Source organism: Macrotis lagotis, chromosome 4 (assembly GCF_037893015.1).
Source record: "Macrotis lagotis isolate mMagLag1 chromosome 4, bilby.v1.9.chrom.fasta, whole genome shotgun sequence".
NCBI classification, from domain to species: Eukaryota; Metazoa; Chordata; class Mammalia; order Peramelemorphia; family Peramelidae; genus Macrotis; species Macrotis lagotis.
The window spans coordinates 79,653,139-79,672,948 of record NC_133661.1 but is presented as its reverse complement, the minus strand read 5'-3'; the positions used below and the strand labels follow the sequence as shown (position 1 = coordinate 79,672,948).

The 19,810-nt window shown below is 38.8% G+C and overlaps 1 protein-coding gene across 1 annotated transcript in view; it reads right to left on the bottom strand.

Moving 5' to 3' along the window:
* Window positions 1–17,683, bottom strand: part of TCTN3 (tectonic family member 3) — a 35,414-nt gene extending 17,731 nt beyond the window's left edge. Inside the window, exons 1-10 of the mRNA XM_074236196.1 lie at window positions 17,424–17,683; window positions 17,193–17,381; window positions 16,595–16,665; window positions 11,863–11,981; window positions 4,131–4,261; window positions 3,737–3,845; window positions 3,538–3,653; window positions 2,444–2,479; window positions 2,068–2,142; window positions 1,049–1,174 (exon numbers count right to left, since the gene is read on the bottom strand). Of these exons, the coding sequence (XP_074092297.1) occupies window positions 1,049–1,174; window positions 2,068–2,142; window positions 2,444–2,479; window positions 3,538–3,653; window positions 3,737–3,845; window positions 4,131–4,261; window positions 11,863–11,981; window positions 16,595–16,665; window positions 17,193–17,381; window positions 17,424–17,639 (1,188 nt within the window). The 5' untranslated portion in view covers window positions 17,640–17,683. The remainder of the gene's footprint in view (window positions 1–1,048; window positions 1,175–2,067; window positions 2,143–2,443; window positions 2,480–3,537; window positions 3,654–3,736; window positions 3,846–4,130; window positions 4,262–11,862; window positions 11,982–16,594; window positions 16,666–17,192; window positions 17,382–17,423) is intronic.
* Window positions 17,684–19,810: the final 2,127 nt, after the last annotated feature.

Sequence of the window (19,810 nt, the reverse complement as noted above, 5' to 3'; positions counted from 1 at the left end):
GGTGCTTTCAACAATGGTGGGAATTCCTCTCCAGTGAATGGGAAGATTTTTATAGAGACTAGATAATACTTAAAAAGAAACTGTACAAGGACAAGTGGTCCAGGGATTTCAAAAGCATAGCCAGCTAGAAAAACTCAAGAGGTACTGACTGACATGGGAGAACAAATAAATACTATGATCATTACCTGGAACCAAAGGAAAAGTTAGTACATTTCTTTGGGCTAAGTCTAGGGGATATTGACTGAGTTTAAAGGAGGTCTGACCTAGAGGCATTGAGCTCTGACAGAAAAGAACTCTTTTCCAAGTCTGAGTATAGCCCAAGCCTGAGAATAAGAACAGGGTAACCAATAGGTAAGGATTGTGAGACCTTGGAGAAAATTCCTGAAAAGTGAACTAGAAAATATTAACTTATCTCAATGATATACTCTTAGATTACTTCATTTTATACTTTAAACCTCACTTCTATCTGGGGAGGAAAACAGTTTGTCTAAAGATAATCAATGATAAGGTGTCTTTTGTTTAGAGAATATACTAGGGAGGTTGTTTTGTCACAAATATTAACTAACAACATGGATTTTTAGCACAAATTTTATGTTTATTCTTTGGAGAAGGCACTGAAATATTATAAATTCTCCAACTATTCAGAAGTAAAGCTATCTAGATCACTTCTTTCTTATCCTCCAGTTTACCTTTTCCTTAGCATGCCATTGCTCATTAGTAAATCTATCAAAAAACAGGCAATGAATAAGTTTAGAAAAATCAATGAATTTTACCAACTTCTAAACATGTTAATAAAAAAGTGCAGAAGATAAAGAGATTAAAAATTAGGTGAAAATGTGGTTGGCAGATAATCTCTGGATTTTAGTTACTTGGCTATCTCTTTCTCCCTTAACCAAAGACATTGGAGAACTGGGTAGAAAAGATTACAAAGGAAGATCTGAAATAGATATTCAATACTCCTTTCAGTTCCCAAACCTTCTTAAAAAGATATAGTTTCTAATATTTTTCTTCCCACAAAAACCCAATACCCTAAGAAAAGGACCCTGACATGGAAACGCATAGTGAAGTGCTGCTCTATAGAGGCTCTTGGATCCCCAGACAGGTTGGTCAGGATAAAAGACACAGAGACTTTCTGGATTCCAGAAGTTCCATTAATCTCTATCTCATAGATAACCTAAATGAAACAGAAGATAAAATGAGTCAATCAAAAATATTGTAATACTGTACACAGAGCAACATCCTATGTTATAGGACAGAAAAAAGATGTTCTGTCCTTGAGAAGGCTAACAGTCTAATTGAAGAGGTAATGAAGCTATAAAGAACATCAGCATAAGTGTTGAAGAAACACTAAAGAGAGAATGAAACAACAATTTATTGTTTTGAGGGTGAGATTTTGAAAAGGGGGAAGATTCATGAATAATACTAATACTAATACTAATACTAATACTAATACTAATACTACTAATAAAAATAAATTAAGAGGAAATGCATTCCAAGTAGGGGACAAGCCTAGAGAAGAGTAATGGAGTCACATGAGAAGCTAAGAGTTGGAGCAAAATCTGAGCTCGGATCTAAAGGGGCATAAAGGTAGTGAGATGAAGGTAAGGGAATACAGGAAACTGGTTTGGCTTAATGAATTTGAATTTGGTATGAAAGTAATTGAGAATAACTAGAGTGATCTGAATACATTTTGACACAATCATAATAATTTTTGCTTTTATAAGCAGATATTTAAAACAAATGAGAAGATGTAGGAATAGATACAATTTAGGCTTTGAGCAATCAATGCTCATTGTAATCAGAATCTAGGCTAGGGTCCTGACTACGGAAATAGAGAAGAAGAGTGACATTTATGAAATGAGACAGAATTATGAGGAAGACAATAATTAATGGATACATGAGATAAAGGAAAGCATTTCCAAAAGTTTCAAGCCTCGGTTAGGAGATAATTTCAGTAATACTGTGAATGCCCTGCAACTTAGAGATGCTAGGATACTTCTGAGAATATATATAAATATTTATTAGTTCTGTAAATAGATAAACAGACTCCACAATTAGCTCCCATACCTGGGAAACAACATTACGACAGGTGTTTCCATCTAGCTGAGGTAAAATGACCTCTGAAGTATATGTTAAGGGCACCTGGAAAAGAAACAAACAATTGCCCATTGATATAGAGCAAAAATGTCATCTTGGGGATAGATTCTTTTTCAGAATCATATTACATGTAGATGGTAGATGTGTTCTCTACCTCTAAGATGTGGACTCTTTCTCTTTCCTCACAAAAGACTGCATTCTAAATTCAAAGTATTCTATTTTCCCTGGAGTATCTATCCCAGACTCATAATTTCCTTTCCAATACCATACCCTTAAGTGTTTCCATTCTCAATTTTAAATCTAAGGATAAGATTTCTCTCTCCTTTCTGATAAAACAGGTCCTTACCAGTCCTTTCTCCAGATCTGTCACCATTTTTGGAACCTAAAATAATTGAAAAGTAGAGTTATAAAGGTGCTCTTTGTATAGGAAACAGCAGGATCCTTCACTCCAAGGAAAAAACAAAAATAGAATGGTTCTCTTCCTCATTCCAAATATTTCCATTAACCAAAAACTCTTCTCCATACTTCATCAATCTCACTCTGTTTTGATATGAGATTGGAACTAGGGTCTAGGACAGAGGTTCTTAAGCTGAATTCAAGGTTGGTAAAGAGATTTCAAAAGTTCTATGAACTTGGATGGTAAACTTATTTATTTTCATTAATCTCTAATTAAAATTTAGCATTTCATTCAATTGTTTAAAAATATTATTCTGACCTAAAAAAAAATTATTCTGAGAAGGGGTTCATAACCTTTACCAGACTCCCAAAAGGATTCACCAAATGAAAAAAAAAGGTCAAAAACCTCTGAGCAGGGATCTCTAGACTTCAAAATCACATTCTATTCAAATTAAACTAAAATTCAGTTTTAATAATCTTGTACTTTAGTAGTTTACTGGTACAAGAAAGGATGTATATTTTCATTTTAATAGGTTAATATAAGTATTGTTTATTGTATTTAACATGAATTTTGTGCTGTTTAAATTGTTTGTATGTATAAAATTATTATTTACAAACCTAAGATGATATATATATCAAAAAAGATAGCATCTATAGAAGATTAATAAAGAACTAATAAAATGAGAATGGTGACCTTTTTTTAAAAAAATTAAATAGCAAGGGAAAAGAAAAAAATAGAAAACTTTTGAGGTCAGAAACATGGGTATACAATTTATAGATTAGAATTTTTAGATTTGGAAAGGCCCTTAGAGGTAAGGTTATCTATCAGTTCTCTCAATTTATAGACATGAGGGTCAGAAAGAAAGAGAGAGGTTATAAGGCAATAGCTCAAATTTATACAATTAGTGAGTAGAAAAGTTAGGATAAAAAACTTGGATTATTTTTGGATCCGTATTTATACTGTATTATACTTATCAGGAGGTAAGAATAACATATATCTAAAGTTAAAAGAAGTAATGCAATGATCTAGAATGTATTACATACCTTCAAGAACCTAAGGTCATCATAAAAGTTGATCCTCAGTGAAGGATCAGTGGTGCAGCTACTTGTTAGATTGTTATAGAACCGGGTGCAGGTGGTACTTCCACTTTCCAGGAATCCTTAGAACACAAAGAATTAAGGGAATAAAGAAAATTACTTAAAATTTGAGCAAATAAATCCCAAATATCCTCATTCTACTCACTTGCAGGATTACTGTCAATACAAAATCCTCTAGGGTCTATTCCTGTTGGCTGTTTGAATAAGCTTAGTAATGACCTCTTGGTAAAGTAGATCAGAATGGGATCTCCAGCCTGAAAAAAAAAACACCAGGAATTCTTTGTTAATGGTGCAAATGGCCTAAGCAAGATATAAGAGAATCAAAAATAACAGAAGAATCAAAACAGGGCTGACCCTAATTAGTACAAATGGAATGTTTGGTATGCTAGACTAGGAGGAATCAAAGAAGTGGGGAACATTATCTTCCTTCCAAACAATTGACGAGATCCATCTAGTCATCATGAAACCTCCATATCACCCACTGCCAATTTTTTTACAATAAAGGAAAAAAAGATCATAACCCCTTCCCATATACTTACTTTGTAAAAAGGAGGAAAATCTGGCTTCAAATGAGGTATTGAGAAGAATGATGTACCTCCATAATCCATTATCAAGGATCGTACGAGGGTCTCGTTAAACTCTATAGACTTCTGGAAACTGTTCAACAGTTCTTAAAATAAAAATGTTTTAAAGATAAATAGGTATTTAAAGGGAAAAATTTTTACAACATGGAGCATGAATTTTAATTTATTTCAAGTTTGAAAATTAAGGGAGTTTTATTTTTTTGGTTGTTTTTTTGCTTTGTTTTGTTTGTTTCAAGGTCTATAATAGCTGTTTCAGGTTATCGGGAAAAGTAATGAATGCCATTTATTTCTAAGAATATTCAATCACAAATGTACATGTACAATGTTCACTAGACTGTTCGTTGCTGAAGGGAGGAAGGGAAAGGGAAGGTGGAAGAAAACTAGATAAATATGCAAGTGGATGAATGTTGAAAAACTTTCATAACAATTGGAAAAATAAAATAAATATCAATCTAAGAATATTCAAGATTCCTGGCAGCTAAAAAAATTAATTTGAGGCAAAAAATTAAATTAAATAATCAAATAACAAATAAAGCCCCAGAAGGTTTGCCCTATACCAGACTTCTCTTCAATAAATTCCGTGGCAAGTCAGAATTTCTTATCATCATTATCCTTTTCCTGAAATCTTGACATTATCTACATCTTACAGTTTCACGGTTTTTGTCACTGTTTTCACTCATTCTCTAGGACTGAATTCTAACATTTCTTCCAGAATACTATACAACTCTATTTTCTAGATTTCTGAAACTTTCCCTTCCTTAAAACCATCAAGATTAGGACAGAGATCTAAAAAACCGATTCAATGGTGTATAGATACTTCCTATTTGGAGTGGTTACTAAAAATAAACACTTCTTGTACTCTGCCATATTTTCTATACTTCTGCAAATTAGATGATAAAGGGAGTTGTCAAGATCATATTCTTCTATGACAGTTTATCCCCTTCTTAGTCTAACCATGAGAATTAGGGTAGAAGTGGAAAGATCTTAGACAGGATTAAGAGTCTTTTAATGTTCTTCAGACGCCAGATCTTGAATTATCCTCACCTGGAAGAACCTAGGATTTCTGCAAATCTACTGATATACAAAATAGTGGCAATCAAATAAAATTCACAATCTCTATTTCAAGTTATTTTAGTTTTAATGCTTCTTTGGTTTGTTATTATAAACAATTATGATAGTTTAAATCTATATCAACATGTCATTTTAAGGTTTGCAAGTCTCTTTCATACATATCTAATTTGCACAACAATCTTGTGAGGCAGGTACTGTAGGTATTGTTCTTCATTTACAGGTAGATAAACTAATTCAAAGTTCAAAGAATTAAGCAACTTGCCCATGATCACACAACTCTCCCTTCTTTTAAAAAAATTTTTATTCAATCTTTTTTTTTAATTACATGTAAAGGAAGTTTTCAACATTAATCCATTTGCAAGTTTATGAATTCCACATTTTTCTACCACTCTCCCTGCCCTCCCTTCCCTTCCCCCATGGCAGCAAACAGTCTTGCAAAAGTTGCACATATACAATTGGGATTAACATATTTCCATATTAGTCATGTTGTGAAAAAGGAATTGCAACTAAGGGAGGAAAAAACAATGAGAAAAAAAGAAAACACATAAAAGAAAATTTAAAAAATAAACATAGTATGCTTTGCTCTGCATTCAGGATCCATGGCGTTTTGTTTTGTTTTTCTAGATGTGGATGTCATTTTCCAAAACAGGGTTGTCTTTGATCACTGAACGGAGCTGCGTCCATCATAATTTATTCATCTCACAATGTTGCCATTAATGTGTACAATGTTCTTCTGGTTCTGCTCATTTCACTCAGCCTTGGTCCATACAAGGCTTTTCAGGCTTTTCTAATGTCCAGTTGTTCATTTCTTACAGAACAAGAGTACTCCATAACATTCACATACTATAAGGGGCATTTCCTCAATTTCCATTTCTTTGCCACTACAAAAAGAACTGCTACAAATATTTTCACACATGTGAATCTCCCCCCAACCCTTTTTAGTATCACTTTGTGATATATAGACCTGGTAGTGGTATTGCTGATCAAAGGGTATGCAGTTTTATTGGCCTCTGGCCACAGTTCCATATTGTTCTCCAGAATGGCTAGATCAGTTCTCAACTTGTCCAAGAGAGTATTAGTCTCCCAGTTTTCTCATATCCTCTCTACCATTGCTCATTTTCCATTTTTTATCATCTAGCTACTCTATTGGACAAGTTGGGAACTGATTCGGATGAATTTTGTTACTATTTTTTTCTAGCATTGTAAAATCAACCTTTTGTTAAGTTTGATAAATAATTTAATAGTTAGAATTATCATTTTAATTATATTAATTATACTAGCTCTACCTACTCATGAGCAGCTGATATTTTTCCAGTTGTTTAGAGCTGACTTTGTATGAAAAGTGTTTTTTAATTATATTCATATAGTACCTAGATTTGCCTTAGCAGGTAGACTCCCAACTATTTTATGTTGTCTACAGTTGTTGTGAATGGGATTTCTCCTTCTATCTCTTGCTGTTGGGCTTTGTTGGTAATGTATAGAAATGCTGATGATTTGTGTGAGTTTATTTTATATCCTACTAAAGTTTGCTTCAAGCTGATTTTTCTCAGGTTCTTTAAAAATACCATCATATCATCTGCCAAGAGTGAAAGTTTTTTTTTCCCTAATGCCTATTCTAGTTCCTTCAATTTCTTTTCCTTTTCCTATTGCTAAAGCTAACATTTTTAATGCAATAGTGAATAATGATGATAATGGGCATCAGTGTTTCACCCCTGATCTCACTGGAAATGCTAATTTATCCCCATTACATATAATGCTTGCTGATGATTTTAGATAGATACCACTTATCATCTAGTGTTTTGAATAGGAATGTGTGCTGTATTTTATCAAAGGCTTTTTTTTGATCTATTGAGATAATTCTTATTTCTGTTAATTTTGTTATTGATATGGTCAATTATGCTGACTGCTTTCCTATTGAAATAATACTTATTTCTGTTAATTTTGTTATTGATATGGTCAATTATGCTGTTTTCCTAATACTGAAACATCCCTACATCCCTAAACTTATTCCTGGTATAATTCCTACCTGATTGTGATATATTATTCTAGTAATAACTTGTAATCTCCTGCTAAAATTTTATTTACAATTTTTGCATCAATATTCATTAGAGAAATTGGTCTGTAATTTTCTGTTTTGACTCTTCTTGGTTTAGGTATCAGTACCATGTTGGTGTCAGAAATTTGGTAGAACTGCTTCACCTATTTTTTCAGTCATTTATTTAGAATTAGAATTGTTGCTTAAATGTTTGGTAGAATTCACTTGTAAATCCATCTGGTCCTGGAGATTTTTTTTCTTAAGTTTATGGATAGCATCTTCAATTTTTCAGAAATGGGGTTATTTAAATATTTTATTTCCTCTTCTATAAATCTGGGCAGTTTATACTTTTGTAAGTATGCCTCCATTTAAAAAAAAGCATGCATCCATTTCACTGATGTTGTCAGATAGTTGGCAAAAAATTGGGCAAATTAGATCTGAATTATTACTTTAATTTCTTCCTTAGTGGCGAGTTCACCTTTTCATTTTTGTTACTAGTAATTTGGTTTTTTTCTTTCCTTTTTAATTAACCAAAGGTTTATTTATTTTATTGTTTTGTTTATAAAACAAACACAGTTTTATTTATTAGTTCAATAGTTTTTTTCTTTCAATTTTATTAATCTTTCCCTTGATTTTTTCAGAATTTCTAATTTGGTATTTAATTATGGATTTTTAATTTTTTCTTTTTCTAGCTTTTTTAGTTGCATGCCAAATTCACTGATCTCCTCTCCATTTTGTTCATATAAGCACTAAGAGATAAGATTTCCTGTAATTGCTTTGGCCACAATCCCATAAATTTTGATATGATATCTCATCATTATCATTGTCTTGGATGAAACTGTTCATCATTTGTATGATTTGTTGTTTGATCACACATTTTTTTAAAATAGGTTTTTAAATTTCCAATTAATTTTTGGTTATTTTTATTAAATGTGATTTCTTTTGCATTATCATATGAAAAGGATACATTTAATATTTCTGTCTTTCTACTTTTATTGTGAGGTTTCTATGACCTAACACATGATCAATTTTTGTGTTGGTACCATGTACTACAGAAAAAAAAGGAATATTCCTTTCTATCCCCATTTAATTTTCTCCAGAGGTCTATCTTATCTAAACTTTTCTAAAATTCCATTCACCTTAACTTCCTTCTTATGTACTTTATGTTTAGATTTATCTAATTCTGAGAGTTGTTTTCCTTTTCCAGTTAGTCAATTTTACTTTTGGATGACTTACATCCCTTTTTCACTTGGTCATTTTTACTTTTCAAGTAGTTTTCCGGGGCAGCTAGGTGGCGCAGTGGATAGAGCACTGGCTGGAGTCAGGAATACCTAAATTCAAATCCGGCCTCAGACACTTAATAATTACCTAGCCCTATGGCCTTGGGCAAGCCACTTAACCCCATTGCCTTGCAAAAACTAAAAAACAAAACAAAACAAAACAATACAAAGTAGTTTTCCTTTCTGTTTGATCAATTTTACTTTATAAAGGTATCATTTTCTTCAACTATTTTTTCATAATTCTCCTTCATGACTCATTTTTTTCTTCATTTTTCTTCTTCCTCTCTTCTCTATTTTTTAAAATTCTTTTTGAGCTCTTCCAAGAACTTTTTGGATTTGAAACCAATGGATAAACTCCTTTGAGACTTCACCTGTAGGCATTTTGTCACTTCTTTCCTCTTCTGAGATAGCGTTTTTATTGTCCCCATCAGAATAGTCACTTATTATGATTAGCACACTTTTTTTTTGGGGGGGGGGGTTTGCTCATTTTGAGAGTTGAGTGTCCTGGGGGGTATAGTCCCAAGCTTTTTGTGCTGGGGCCAGGGGTCTGGTCTCTGGCTTAACTCTTGCCTATGGCATTATCTATGGTATTTCAGATGCTAGCGATAGGATGTCTGATCCAGTTCTGCCTGTTTCACTAGTGTTTCTGAGCTCAAACTCTGCCTTTGAAGCTGGATTTAGGATCCTCACTACTGGTTTGGTTTGCTGAGCTGGGACCTGAGCTGTGCTGTGGCTAAGAGCCTCCTACTGGCTTCTTGGTCTAACATCTGCACTGGGCCTTACTCCCCCTTTATCCACTTGAGACTGACCTTTTCTGAAGTTCCTCCACAATATCTTGAATTGAGAACTCGTTTCATTTTTTTTAAGGGTTATGTTGCTTTAGGCTCTGTTTAGAGATTTCATTAAAAGTTGGCTCCCAACTTTCTACTCTTGGAAGTGGGATCTGAACTCAAGTTTTCCAAACTCAAATTAATATTACATGATTAACATTACAAGCTGCTTTTCAACCCAGTAAAAGCTTTCACGTTCCTCCCCATTCCTTGGTTATCAAGTGTTCAAGCCCCAGCACTGCTCTTCCATATATATATATATATATACATATATATATATATACATATATATGTATATATATATATACACACACACATATATATATGTATATATATATATATCTATCTTTTCTAAGTTCTCAAAAATCTTGAAGATACTTTGAAAAAACATTTAACTTAAAAATATGTCAAAGAAACCAGATAAACAAAACCCAAAAACCATCAAACAAGTAGCACATTATTTAATAAATTCAAGCCCCAAACAATTGGGAAAAGGGCTACCTATTCAATAGGAAATTAAAGATAGGGTGTGAACATAACAGTTTCTAAAACTTTACTTTTTTCTGACAAAATCTACTAATTTTCAATAAATATATAAGTACTTCTGTATTTTTTCTTTGTTGAGAAATTTCAAAAGTTTGCTAATGTTGTATACTATATTTAAAACTTGTGACAGTATATTGCATGCATGAACTAAATGTAACTTTTTTATTTCTATTTTTATAAACTAATTTATTTTTCCAATTATACGTACAGAGTTTTCAACATCCATTTTTGTAAAGTTTTCTCCCTTTCACCATTCTCTCTCCCCATCCTAAGAAAGCAAGTAATCTGATATAGGTTATGCATGCACAATCATGTTACACATATTTCTATATTAGTCATGCTGTGAAAAAAGAATATAACAAAATGAAAAACCAAGAGAAAGAAAAAACAAAAAGCAAATTTTAAAAAGTGAAAATAGTTTCTTGATGTGGATATGGATGGCATGTTCCTCTTCCCTCTTTTGGAGTTGTCTTTGATCACTGTATTGTTGAGAAGAGCTAAGTCTATGATGGTTGATCACCACAGTGTTGCTGTTAAATGTATACAATGTTTTCCAGTTTGTGTGTTTCCAGGTTTTTCTGAAATCTACCAGCTCTTCATTTCTCACAGAACAAATAATATTTCATTATGTTCATATACCACAACTTATTTAACCATTCCCCAACTGATGGGCATCCCTTCAATTACCAATTCTTTGCCACTACAAAAAGGGCTGCTATGAATATTTTTGTACATATGGGTCTTTTCCCTTTTTTTAAATGATCTCTTTGGGATAGAGATCTAGCAGTGGTATTGCTGGATCAAAAGATATGCAGTTTTATAGCCCTTTGGACATAGCTCCAAATTGCTCACCAGATCAGTTCACAACTCCACCAACAGTTGCATTAGTGTTGCAGTTTTCCCGCATCTCCTCTAACATTGATCAGTCTGATGGGTGTGAAGTGGTACTTACTTCTGAGTTGTTTAATTTGAATTTCTCTAATTAATAGTGATTGAGGGGCGGCTAGGTGGTACAGTGGATAGAGCAGCAGCCCTGGAGTTAGGAGGACCTGAGTTCAAATCCGACCTCAGACATTAATAATTACCTAGCCGTGTGGCCTTGGGCAAGCCACTTAACCCCATTTGCCTTGCTAAAAAAAAAAAAAAGTGATTGAGAACATTTTTTTCATATGACGATAGCTTTAATTTCTTCCTCTGAAAACTGCCAGTTCATATCATTTGATCATATATCAATTGGGGAATGGCTTGTATTCTTACAAATATGACTCAATTCTCTCTATATATATTGCAAATGAGGTTTTTATCAGAAATATTGACTGTAAAAATTATTTTCCATCTTTATGCTTTCCTTCTAATCTTGGCTGCATTGGTTTTCTTTGTGCAAAAACTTTTTAATTTAATGTAATCATAATTATCCATTTTGTCTTTTATAATGTTCTCTATTTCTTCTTGGTCATAAATTATATTCCTCTCCATAGATCTGACAGGTAAATAATTCCTTGCTCTTCTAATAGGCTTATGGTTTATCACCCTTTTATGTTTAAATCATGTACCCATCTCAGTCTTATCTTAGTATAGGGTATGAGATTTATCTCAGATTCAGTTAAGCAATTCCTTCATTTTTATAAAGTCTGGTTGACATTTTACAGATAGCTAATAGAGGATTCATTAGAAAAAACTTAACATGCTGCCAGCATTCACTGAAAGGTCTTAAAAGTTTTAAAGACTTTTATCAAGACTACTGATCCTTGGGGAAATGTATGTCGGGGAAGGAGAAGAAGGAAGAGAAAATAAAAGATTGTTAATAAAGGGGAAAAAGAAAGATAATACAGAGAATTTAAAAAAAAAGGAAGCAATCCAAAAGTCAGAAATAATGCAAACACCCATATGTGCTACAAAGCAAGAAAAGAAAAATTTCAACTCACTATCTTTGATCTGGACACAAAATTTTCGATCACCATTTGGCATCACCTTCATTTTTACAGGATATGGTGCATTACTTTGGAATATAATGTTATAGTCTATACATTTCCAAACCACTAACCTGTGAAGACATAAGAGAATAAGGAACTTTAAAGCAGACTATTATCTTGAAGTGACCTAATATTTATAATTTAGAGGAAAATTATATTTCACGGATTTGTATAAAATTCTAAAATTTCAAAGCAAACACATCTAACAAAGTTTTTTTTTTTTTAAAAAGAGTATTTTAATCATTTAAAAATACAATGAATTAGTATCTTTTATGTTCTAATGATAGGAATATAAAGATAAAAAACAAAGCCAGGTTTACAATCTGCTAGGTGGGAGGGGAAAAGTGTTAACATTTATACAAGTATGAGATTGGAGGTGGAATATAATAGAGTTCAAATGAAATGCGCCAGGAAAACTTGAAGCAGGAGATAGCACTGTCAATTGAGGAGATATCACATAGATCACTGAGCAAATTAATTGTGGTAGATGAATGTAATGAAATATAACTGTGCTGTAAGAAATGATGAATATGAGAACCATGAGAAGATTTACAGGCTGCAAAATGTCCTTTGTAGAGTCAAGAAAATAATATACTTAATAATTATAACAACGTAAATATGACAAGTATTATCTCAGGAAATTCCCAAATCTTACATGAAGTAAAAATTAAAATGTTCACTGAAGTCTATAGGAAAAAAAGTCATTTTACTAAGTCTTAAAATTTGAAATCTAAATGTCTTCAGGGGATTCTGCTTTGGGTTTTAAGAACCTCCAATGAATGAATCATCCAATTTAACTTGAACTAATACTTTTCTTAATATAAAATGAATTGAGCAACTAAAAAGTTCACATACAGAAAACTTTTAAATTTCCTTTCTCAATCACAATCAGAACTAAATGGTCCCATAAGATTATTTTTTAATTTAGTGCTTCCCTTTTTCTCTCCCTTAACTAACTGTACTTAAAATCGCTTCATTGTGTTTTTGTCATTTAACTTCCAACTCAAATAACATTTCTTATTTCCTTTATATACTATGTAATGCCTATTTTATGACTCCCTTCTACATACTTGAGTACTATCTTTATTTTACTGAAGAAACATTCTTTTTATAATCTGCTAACATCCTGATCCCAACTAATTTAATGATTTCCAACCTATAAATTGCATACAACAGCCACCTTCAATCTTCCTTGATACTGTTGGCAGTGGTTCCTCCTTCTGGAACTCACTTGCAGTATTCTCATATGATAATACATTTTAGTTAAAGAGGACAGGGATTTTAATGTCTAAATTTGTTTCCCCTATTACCAAACATGAATGCCCAGAACACCATCAAAATTTAACTACTAAAGGTTTATTGAGTGGATGAATGGTTGCATTTCAGCAAGCTTTCCAGGATGGATAGGATTTCAAGAGTGAAGGAAAGGAATATTAAGCACAGGGAAGATAATGAGCAAAAGTTCAGCATGTTCAAAAACATGTTATGAAGAATGGTGTTTGCTTGGGTAGGTAAATGGATGGAAAGAGTAATAAGGCCTAAGAGTAGAACGGTGTCAAACCTAAGACAGGCCTGAAATGCCAGGCAAACAAGGTGACCTTTCTTTGGTAGGCAATATGGAACTATCTAACATTTTTGAGCAGAGGACAAGGAAGATGATTCTGACAATAGGTACAAAAATGGACTAGAGGAAGGAAACTGAAGAGGCAAGACCACTTGGAAACAGGTGATTACAACTATTTAGACAGGTCATAATGATGAAGGCCTGACTGTACTAGGGAACATGGAAGATTGAGTGAATGATGGAGACAGAAATAATAATGAAGTCAGGAAATGTTTACACATTTTGGGAAATGTAGGCAAATGGAAATGTGGGTCTAGAACTCAGAATGATCAAGGCTAAAAGATAAATATTTGGGAAATAGCTTCCTAAAGGTGGCAGGTGAAGCCATAGAACTGAATGAGACTGTCAAAGAAGAGGCTAATGAGAGATAAGAGAGGACCAAGAACAGAACCCTGGGATGTAGCCAAGAAGATGGAAAGAAGATAGTGTGTGCAGTGCAAAATACACTAAGAAAAATTCTCAGAGACTGGGTCTGAGCAACAGATAGTTGTTTACTGTCTTTCTCGAGAAAGGACAGACTGAAGGTGAATCAAAGAGCTGCCTCAAGGTGACAGTCAAGCAAGATTAAATGGCCTAGTGTGATTCCCTGCCTCCCTAGCCCCCTCTCTTCCAACCTGATTGGTTAAGGTCTTCAGAGGTACAATCTTTATGCGAAAAATCTACCTGGTTACAAAGAGAAGAATAAAATGTTTTCATAGAATATTACCTCACCATTCAGATAGTGAGGATATCAGAAGATTTCTAATGACTTTTTTGTTGTCTATCTAAATGAATTAATGTCTGAGCATACAAGGTCTTCTAAGAAAAATCTACTGTCTTTTTAGTTTAATACTTGTTATCAAACAAGAGGAGGCAGTCTACTGTTCTCCCTTATCATCAAATAGGTGGCTAATGAAGAAGGCAAAGTCTCTTCTCTAGAAATATTCCACTATTTCTCTCCCTAACAGAATTGGGAGGGTGTCTGACTGAGAATGCAAGGTCGTTCTGGAAATAGTCTACTGTTTCCCTCCCTAACAGTATCAGGAGGTTGTCTGACTGAGAATGGAAAGCCTCTCTCCTTCTTTCTTCTAAGAGTAGTCTGAGTAATAGTTGGTCTTTGTTTTAATGATTTTTAATCCTGGGAAGACTTCACTAGGAATATTAACTCTTAAGAGGGAATATTTCACTCAATAGGAACCAATAAAGGAGACAAAGAGAAAGTCATTAGAGAGGTAGGAGAACTCTTAAGAGCATGATTTGTCAGTGACCCAAGTTCATCACTTAGCTATTACCCTGGACATCTTGCTCTGCTGCATCCCACACACCTAATTAATTAGATGCCAAATCTAATTGCTTTTACCTTCACAACTCCTCAGCACAATATCTCCTTCAGGTTTTCTTTGCCTCTCCCTAGGTAATGGCAAAGTCTCCTAATTAATCTTCTAGTTCATACTCTGCTGCAAAACTGATTTCCTTAAACCCCAAATATGACCAAACATCTGACTCTCCCACTTAACCAATTCTAATGGCTTCCAATTGCCTCTACAATATAACAACTGGTGTGTGTGTGTGTGTGTGTGTGTGTGTGTGTGTGTGTGTGTGTGTGTGTGTTTAGGATTTTGCAAGGCAAATGGGGTTAAGTGGCTTGTCTAAGGCCTGACAGCTAGGTAATTATTAAGTGTCTGAGGTCACATTTGAACCCAGGTACTCCTGACTCCAAGGCTGGTGCTTTATCCACTATGCCACCTAGCTGTCCATGTGTGTGTGTGTGTGTGTGTGTGTGTGTTTTAAAACCTTACCTAATGTGACTCCAGCCTACTTTCTAAGCCTGGGACCTTTCCTTCCACATGCTGTACTTTGGATAAATTGATCCTTTCTCAGTTCCTTATTCACAACTCTCTAGGTCTGGAATACACTCCCTTCTCTATCTCCCTTCACAACCCAGAGTCCCTCTCCTTTTAAGATAAAGCTAAGGCACCATCTTCTGCATTAAGTTTTTCTTCCTGATAATCTGAAACTTCTAGTGACCTTCCTCCTGGACAACTTTACATTACTTTACCTATACACTCATGCAAATATTTATTGATTTTTTATTATGGTGCCTATATTTTTATATGAACTTGTCTGACCCATTAAAACATAAACTCATTTTGACATTCTTTGCACTAGCAGAGCTAGCAGAGTACCTAGCACCTATTAAATGCTTAAAACTGATATCTAATATTGAGTGACTGATGTCTAAGATCAAGGGAAGAAAGGTTTTCCAATAGATAGGGATGGTCAATGTCAAAAGGAACAAGAGGATCAGGGAGAATGAGGAATGAAAAAAAGACGCCTCATTGGGCAAGGTGGTGATCTCTAAGAGAACAGTTACAAGAGCATGGGGCAGAAGTTAAGATGATAAGGGCATAAGGAGCAGAGTAGGTTTGAGAAAATAGAGCCATATTTAATTAGAAGTTTAGCAGCGTGGGGCAGCTAGGTGCTGCGGTGCATAGAGCACCGGCCCTGGAGTCAGGAGGACCTGAGTTCAAATCCAGGATCAAACACAATAACGACCTAGCTGTGTGGCCTTGGGCAAGTCACTTAACCCCATTGCCTTGGGGGAAAAAAAAGAAGTTTAGCAGTGCCCTAGAGAAGTGTGGTGCAGTGCCTGGATGCAGGAAAAGGGAAGATTTTTTTTTTGAGAATCGGAAGAAGGGGAGGCCCTCGGGTAAATGCAAATACTTAATATCAAAGAGAAAAAGGGAAGGCCTCTAGAGCCCAATCCTGTTGAAATACTGGCTGAATTACGGGCACAGGATGCGCTTCAATGAGAAATAGTAATACTTCCTTCTTTGGTCATTAGGAAGTGTTAGAATGGGAGGGAGAAAGCAAACTCGGGGACACAACCCTGCAGGGCTGCCGCGGCTCCCCCGGGCACCCGCACGGCAGCGGCGCCCGGGGGCAGGGGCGGGGGCAGGGGCAGGGGGCAGGGGCGGGGCCGGGCCGGGCCGGGGCCGGGGCCGGGGCCGGGGCCGGGGCCGGGGCCGGGGGCAGGGGCAGGGCCGGGGCAGGGCGGGCCGGGCCGGGCCGGGCACTCACGCGCGGCTGTCGGGGCGGCAGAAGGCGAACACATCCGGCGCGGGGCAGCGGCGCCCGGGGGCAGGGGCAGGGCAGGGGCCGGGCCGGGGCCGGGGCCGGGGGCAGGGCAGGGGCCGGGGGCAGGGGCAGGGGCCGGGGCGGGCCGGGGGCAGGGGCAGGGGCAGGGCCGGGGCAGGGGCCGGGCCGGGGCAGGGCGGGCCGGGCACTCACGCGCGGCTGTCGGGGCGGCAGAAGGCGAACACGTCCGGCGCGGGGCAGCGGCGCCCGGGGGCAGGGGCAGGGGCAGCGGCGCCCGGGGGCAGGGGCAGGGGCGGGGCCGGGGCCGGGGGCAGGGGCAGGGGCCGGGCCGGGCCGGGCACTCACGCGCGGCTGTCGGGGCGGCAGAAGGCGAACACGTCCGGCGCGGGGCAGCGGCGCCCGGGGGCAGGGGCAGGGGCAGGGCCGGGGCCGGGGGCGGGCACTCACGCGCGGCTGTCAGGGCGGCAGAAGGCGAACACGTCCGGCGCGGGGCAGCGGCGCCCGGGGGCAGGGGCAGGGCAGGGGCAGGGCCGGGGCCGGGGGCAGGGGCCGGGCCGGGGCAGGGCGGGCCGGGCACTCACGCGCGGCTGTCGGGGCGGCAGAAGGCGAACACGTCCGGCGCGGGGCAGCGGCGGTCGCAGCAGCAGTTCAGGTCGCACGAGTCCGGCGCCAGGTCGCACGGGCAGGCGCCCCCCCACAGCGCGCTCCCCGGCTCGCCGCCGAGGGGGGCCTCCGGGGGCCCGGGGCCCGCGGGCGGCGGGGGCGGCGGGGCCGGGGGCTCCGCGGGCGGCGGGGCCGGGGGCTCCGAGGCCGGGGGCTCCGGGGGCTCCGAGGCCGGGGTCTCCGGGGGCGGCGAGGCCGGGGGCTCCGGGGACCCTGCGGGCGGCGGGGTGCCCGGAGCCCCGGCCCGAGGCTCTATCCCCGCCCAGGAGGAAGCCTCCTCGGGGCGCGCGGAGGTCTGGGCCCCGGCGCCCCCCGCCAGGAGGAGCCAGGGCAGCACCAGGAGCCCGAGGGCCGACGGGGCCATGAGGCCCCCGGAACCCGAGGCGCCGGCGGCACCCGGCGCGTTGCTATGGCAGCAGCGGGGGCGGGGCTTGGAGAGGGCGGGAAGACGCTGCACGTATGACCTCATCCCGCAGACACGCGCTCATTGGCCAGGTGGGATGAATGACGGCGCTCTCACCCACAGAAATAGCGGTGCTGCGGCGCCGCTTTCCTTCCTTGGCGACGGCGGAGCCCTGCTTCTCCGAGGAGAGACCGCGCGGCTGCGCTGCTCTGCCGCTAGATGGGCCTGTGTTGCCCGGCGGAGGCCTCGGAGCCTGCGGGATGCCCAGGGCTGCCGCCGTTAGGGCCGCAGCGCCCCCTGACGTCCAGGAGCGGGAGGAGCGGCTCCTAGGACAACGGCGCCCCTCCAGAGTTTAACTTAAGCACGATGGGAGGAGTGAGCGACTGAACGGATGGGGATGGATGGATGGATGGACGGACGGACGGACGGACGGGAGGAAGGAAGGATGGAAGGATGGAAGGATGGATGGATGCATGGACGGACGGACAGGAGGAAGGATGGATGGAAGGATGGATGGATGGAAGGATGGATGGATGGATGGATGGATGGATAGAAGGAAGGATGGATGGATGGAAGGAAGGATGGATGGATGGATAGAAGGAAGGTTGGATGGATGGAAGGAAGGGAGGATGGATGGATGGATGGATGAAAGGGAGGATGGATGGATGGATGGATGGATGGATGGATGGATGGAAGGAAGGATGGATGGATGGATGGATGGATGGATGGATGGATGGATGGATGGAAGGAAGGATGGATGGATGGATGGAAGGAAGGAAGGAAGGATGGATGGAAGGAAGGATGGAAGGAAGGATGATGGATGAATGGATGGACGGATGGACGGAAGGAAGGAAGGAAGGATGGATGGATGGATATAATTAAGCATTGATGGTCACAGACATCTATAAGAAAAACAAATGGAAAATTCCACTTTTAAATATTTTTTAAATGTATTTTTTGAGTAAATGAGTTTTAATTAAACACTTGCCTAGCAAGCAGGATGCTAGACACAAATGATACAAGTGCAAAGAATGAATCAATCTCTCCCGGCAGGGAGCTTATTAGATTTCATAGTAATGGGGAGATGAGTTCAATTTATTCCAAAGGCTTCCGTGAAGACGTTGAAGATACCCCATCCAGCACATCCCAGGCCATCACCAGCCTCGCCCCTGGCTGTTGATGACTGGTAAAGAGAGTGAAGCTGCAGAGGTTGGGCAGCTCAGCCTCACTTAACCCCAATTCACTCAAAAGTCAAGACATCACCCATGAATAAAAGGACCAACATCAACAAGATTCCACAAGCAGGGGAAATATGAACAATCCAGGTCTCCAACTGCTAAAACTAAGCCATAAGACTACCTAATAAATAAAGTGAGTCAGCTGAAACTATCAGTTCCATATCTAGATGGTTTAAAAGAGACTATGAAAAGTTGTAAAGAGACAGATTTTGAAAGGGGGCAGGTACTTTTGTCTGGGAAGATTTTGGAAATAGGGAAAGAATTAAGGGTTAGCTAGGGAAATAAAGAGGGGGGAGGAAGACCACTTATCTCTTTACTACCCAGGTTCCCCCCTCTCTGCAGTCCTCTGAACTATTCCACTGAGCTATGGCAATATTTCTCACTTGGTGGTCCAGTTACATCTACTTCAGTCCCAACCTACCAAGCCTTTATTCAAACTCTGCCTTCCCACCAACAATTAAGACTATCTAAAAATGGAATGGAGACTGGGGGGAAGGAACTTGTCACCAATAAGAATTCAAATTTATTTTTCTTTTTTTTATTAAAGATTTTATTTTGAGTTTTACAATTTTTCCCCTAATCTTACTTCCCTCCCCCACCTCCCCACAGAAAGCAATTTGTCAGTTTTTACTTTGTTTCCATGTTGTACATTGATCCAAATCAAGTGTAATGAGAGAGAAATCATATCCTTAAGGAAGAAACAAAAAGTATAAGAGATAAGATCAGACAATAAGATTTTTTTTTTCTAAGGGGAACAGTCCTTGAACTTTGTTCAGTCTCCACAGTTCTTTATCTGGATATAGATGGTATTATTCTCCATTGCAGACAGCTCAAAATTGTCCAATTGTTGCACTGATGGAATGAGCAAGTCCATCAAGGTTGATCATCACTCCC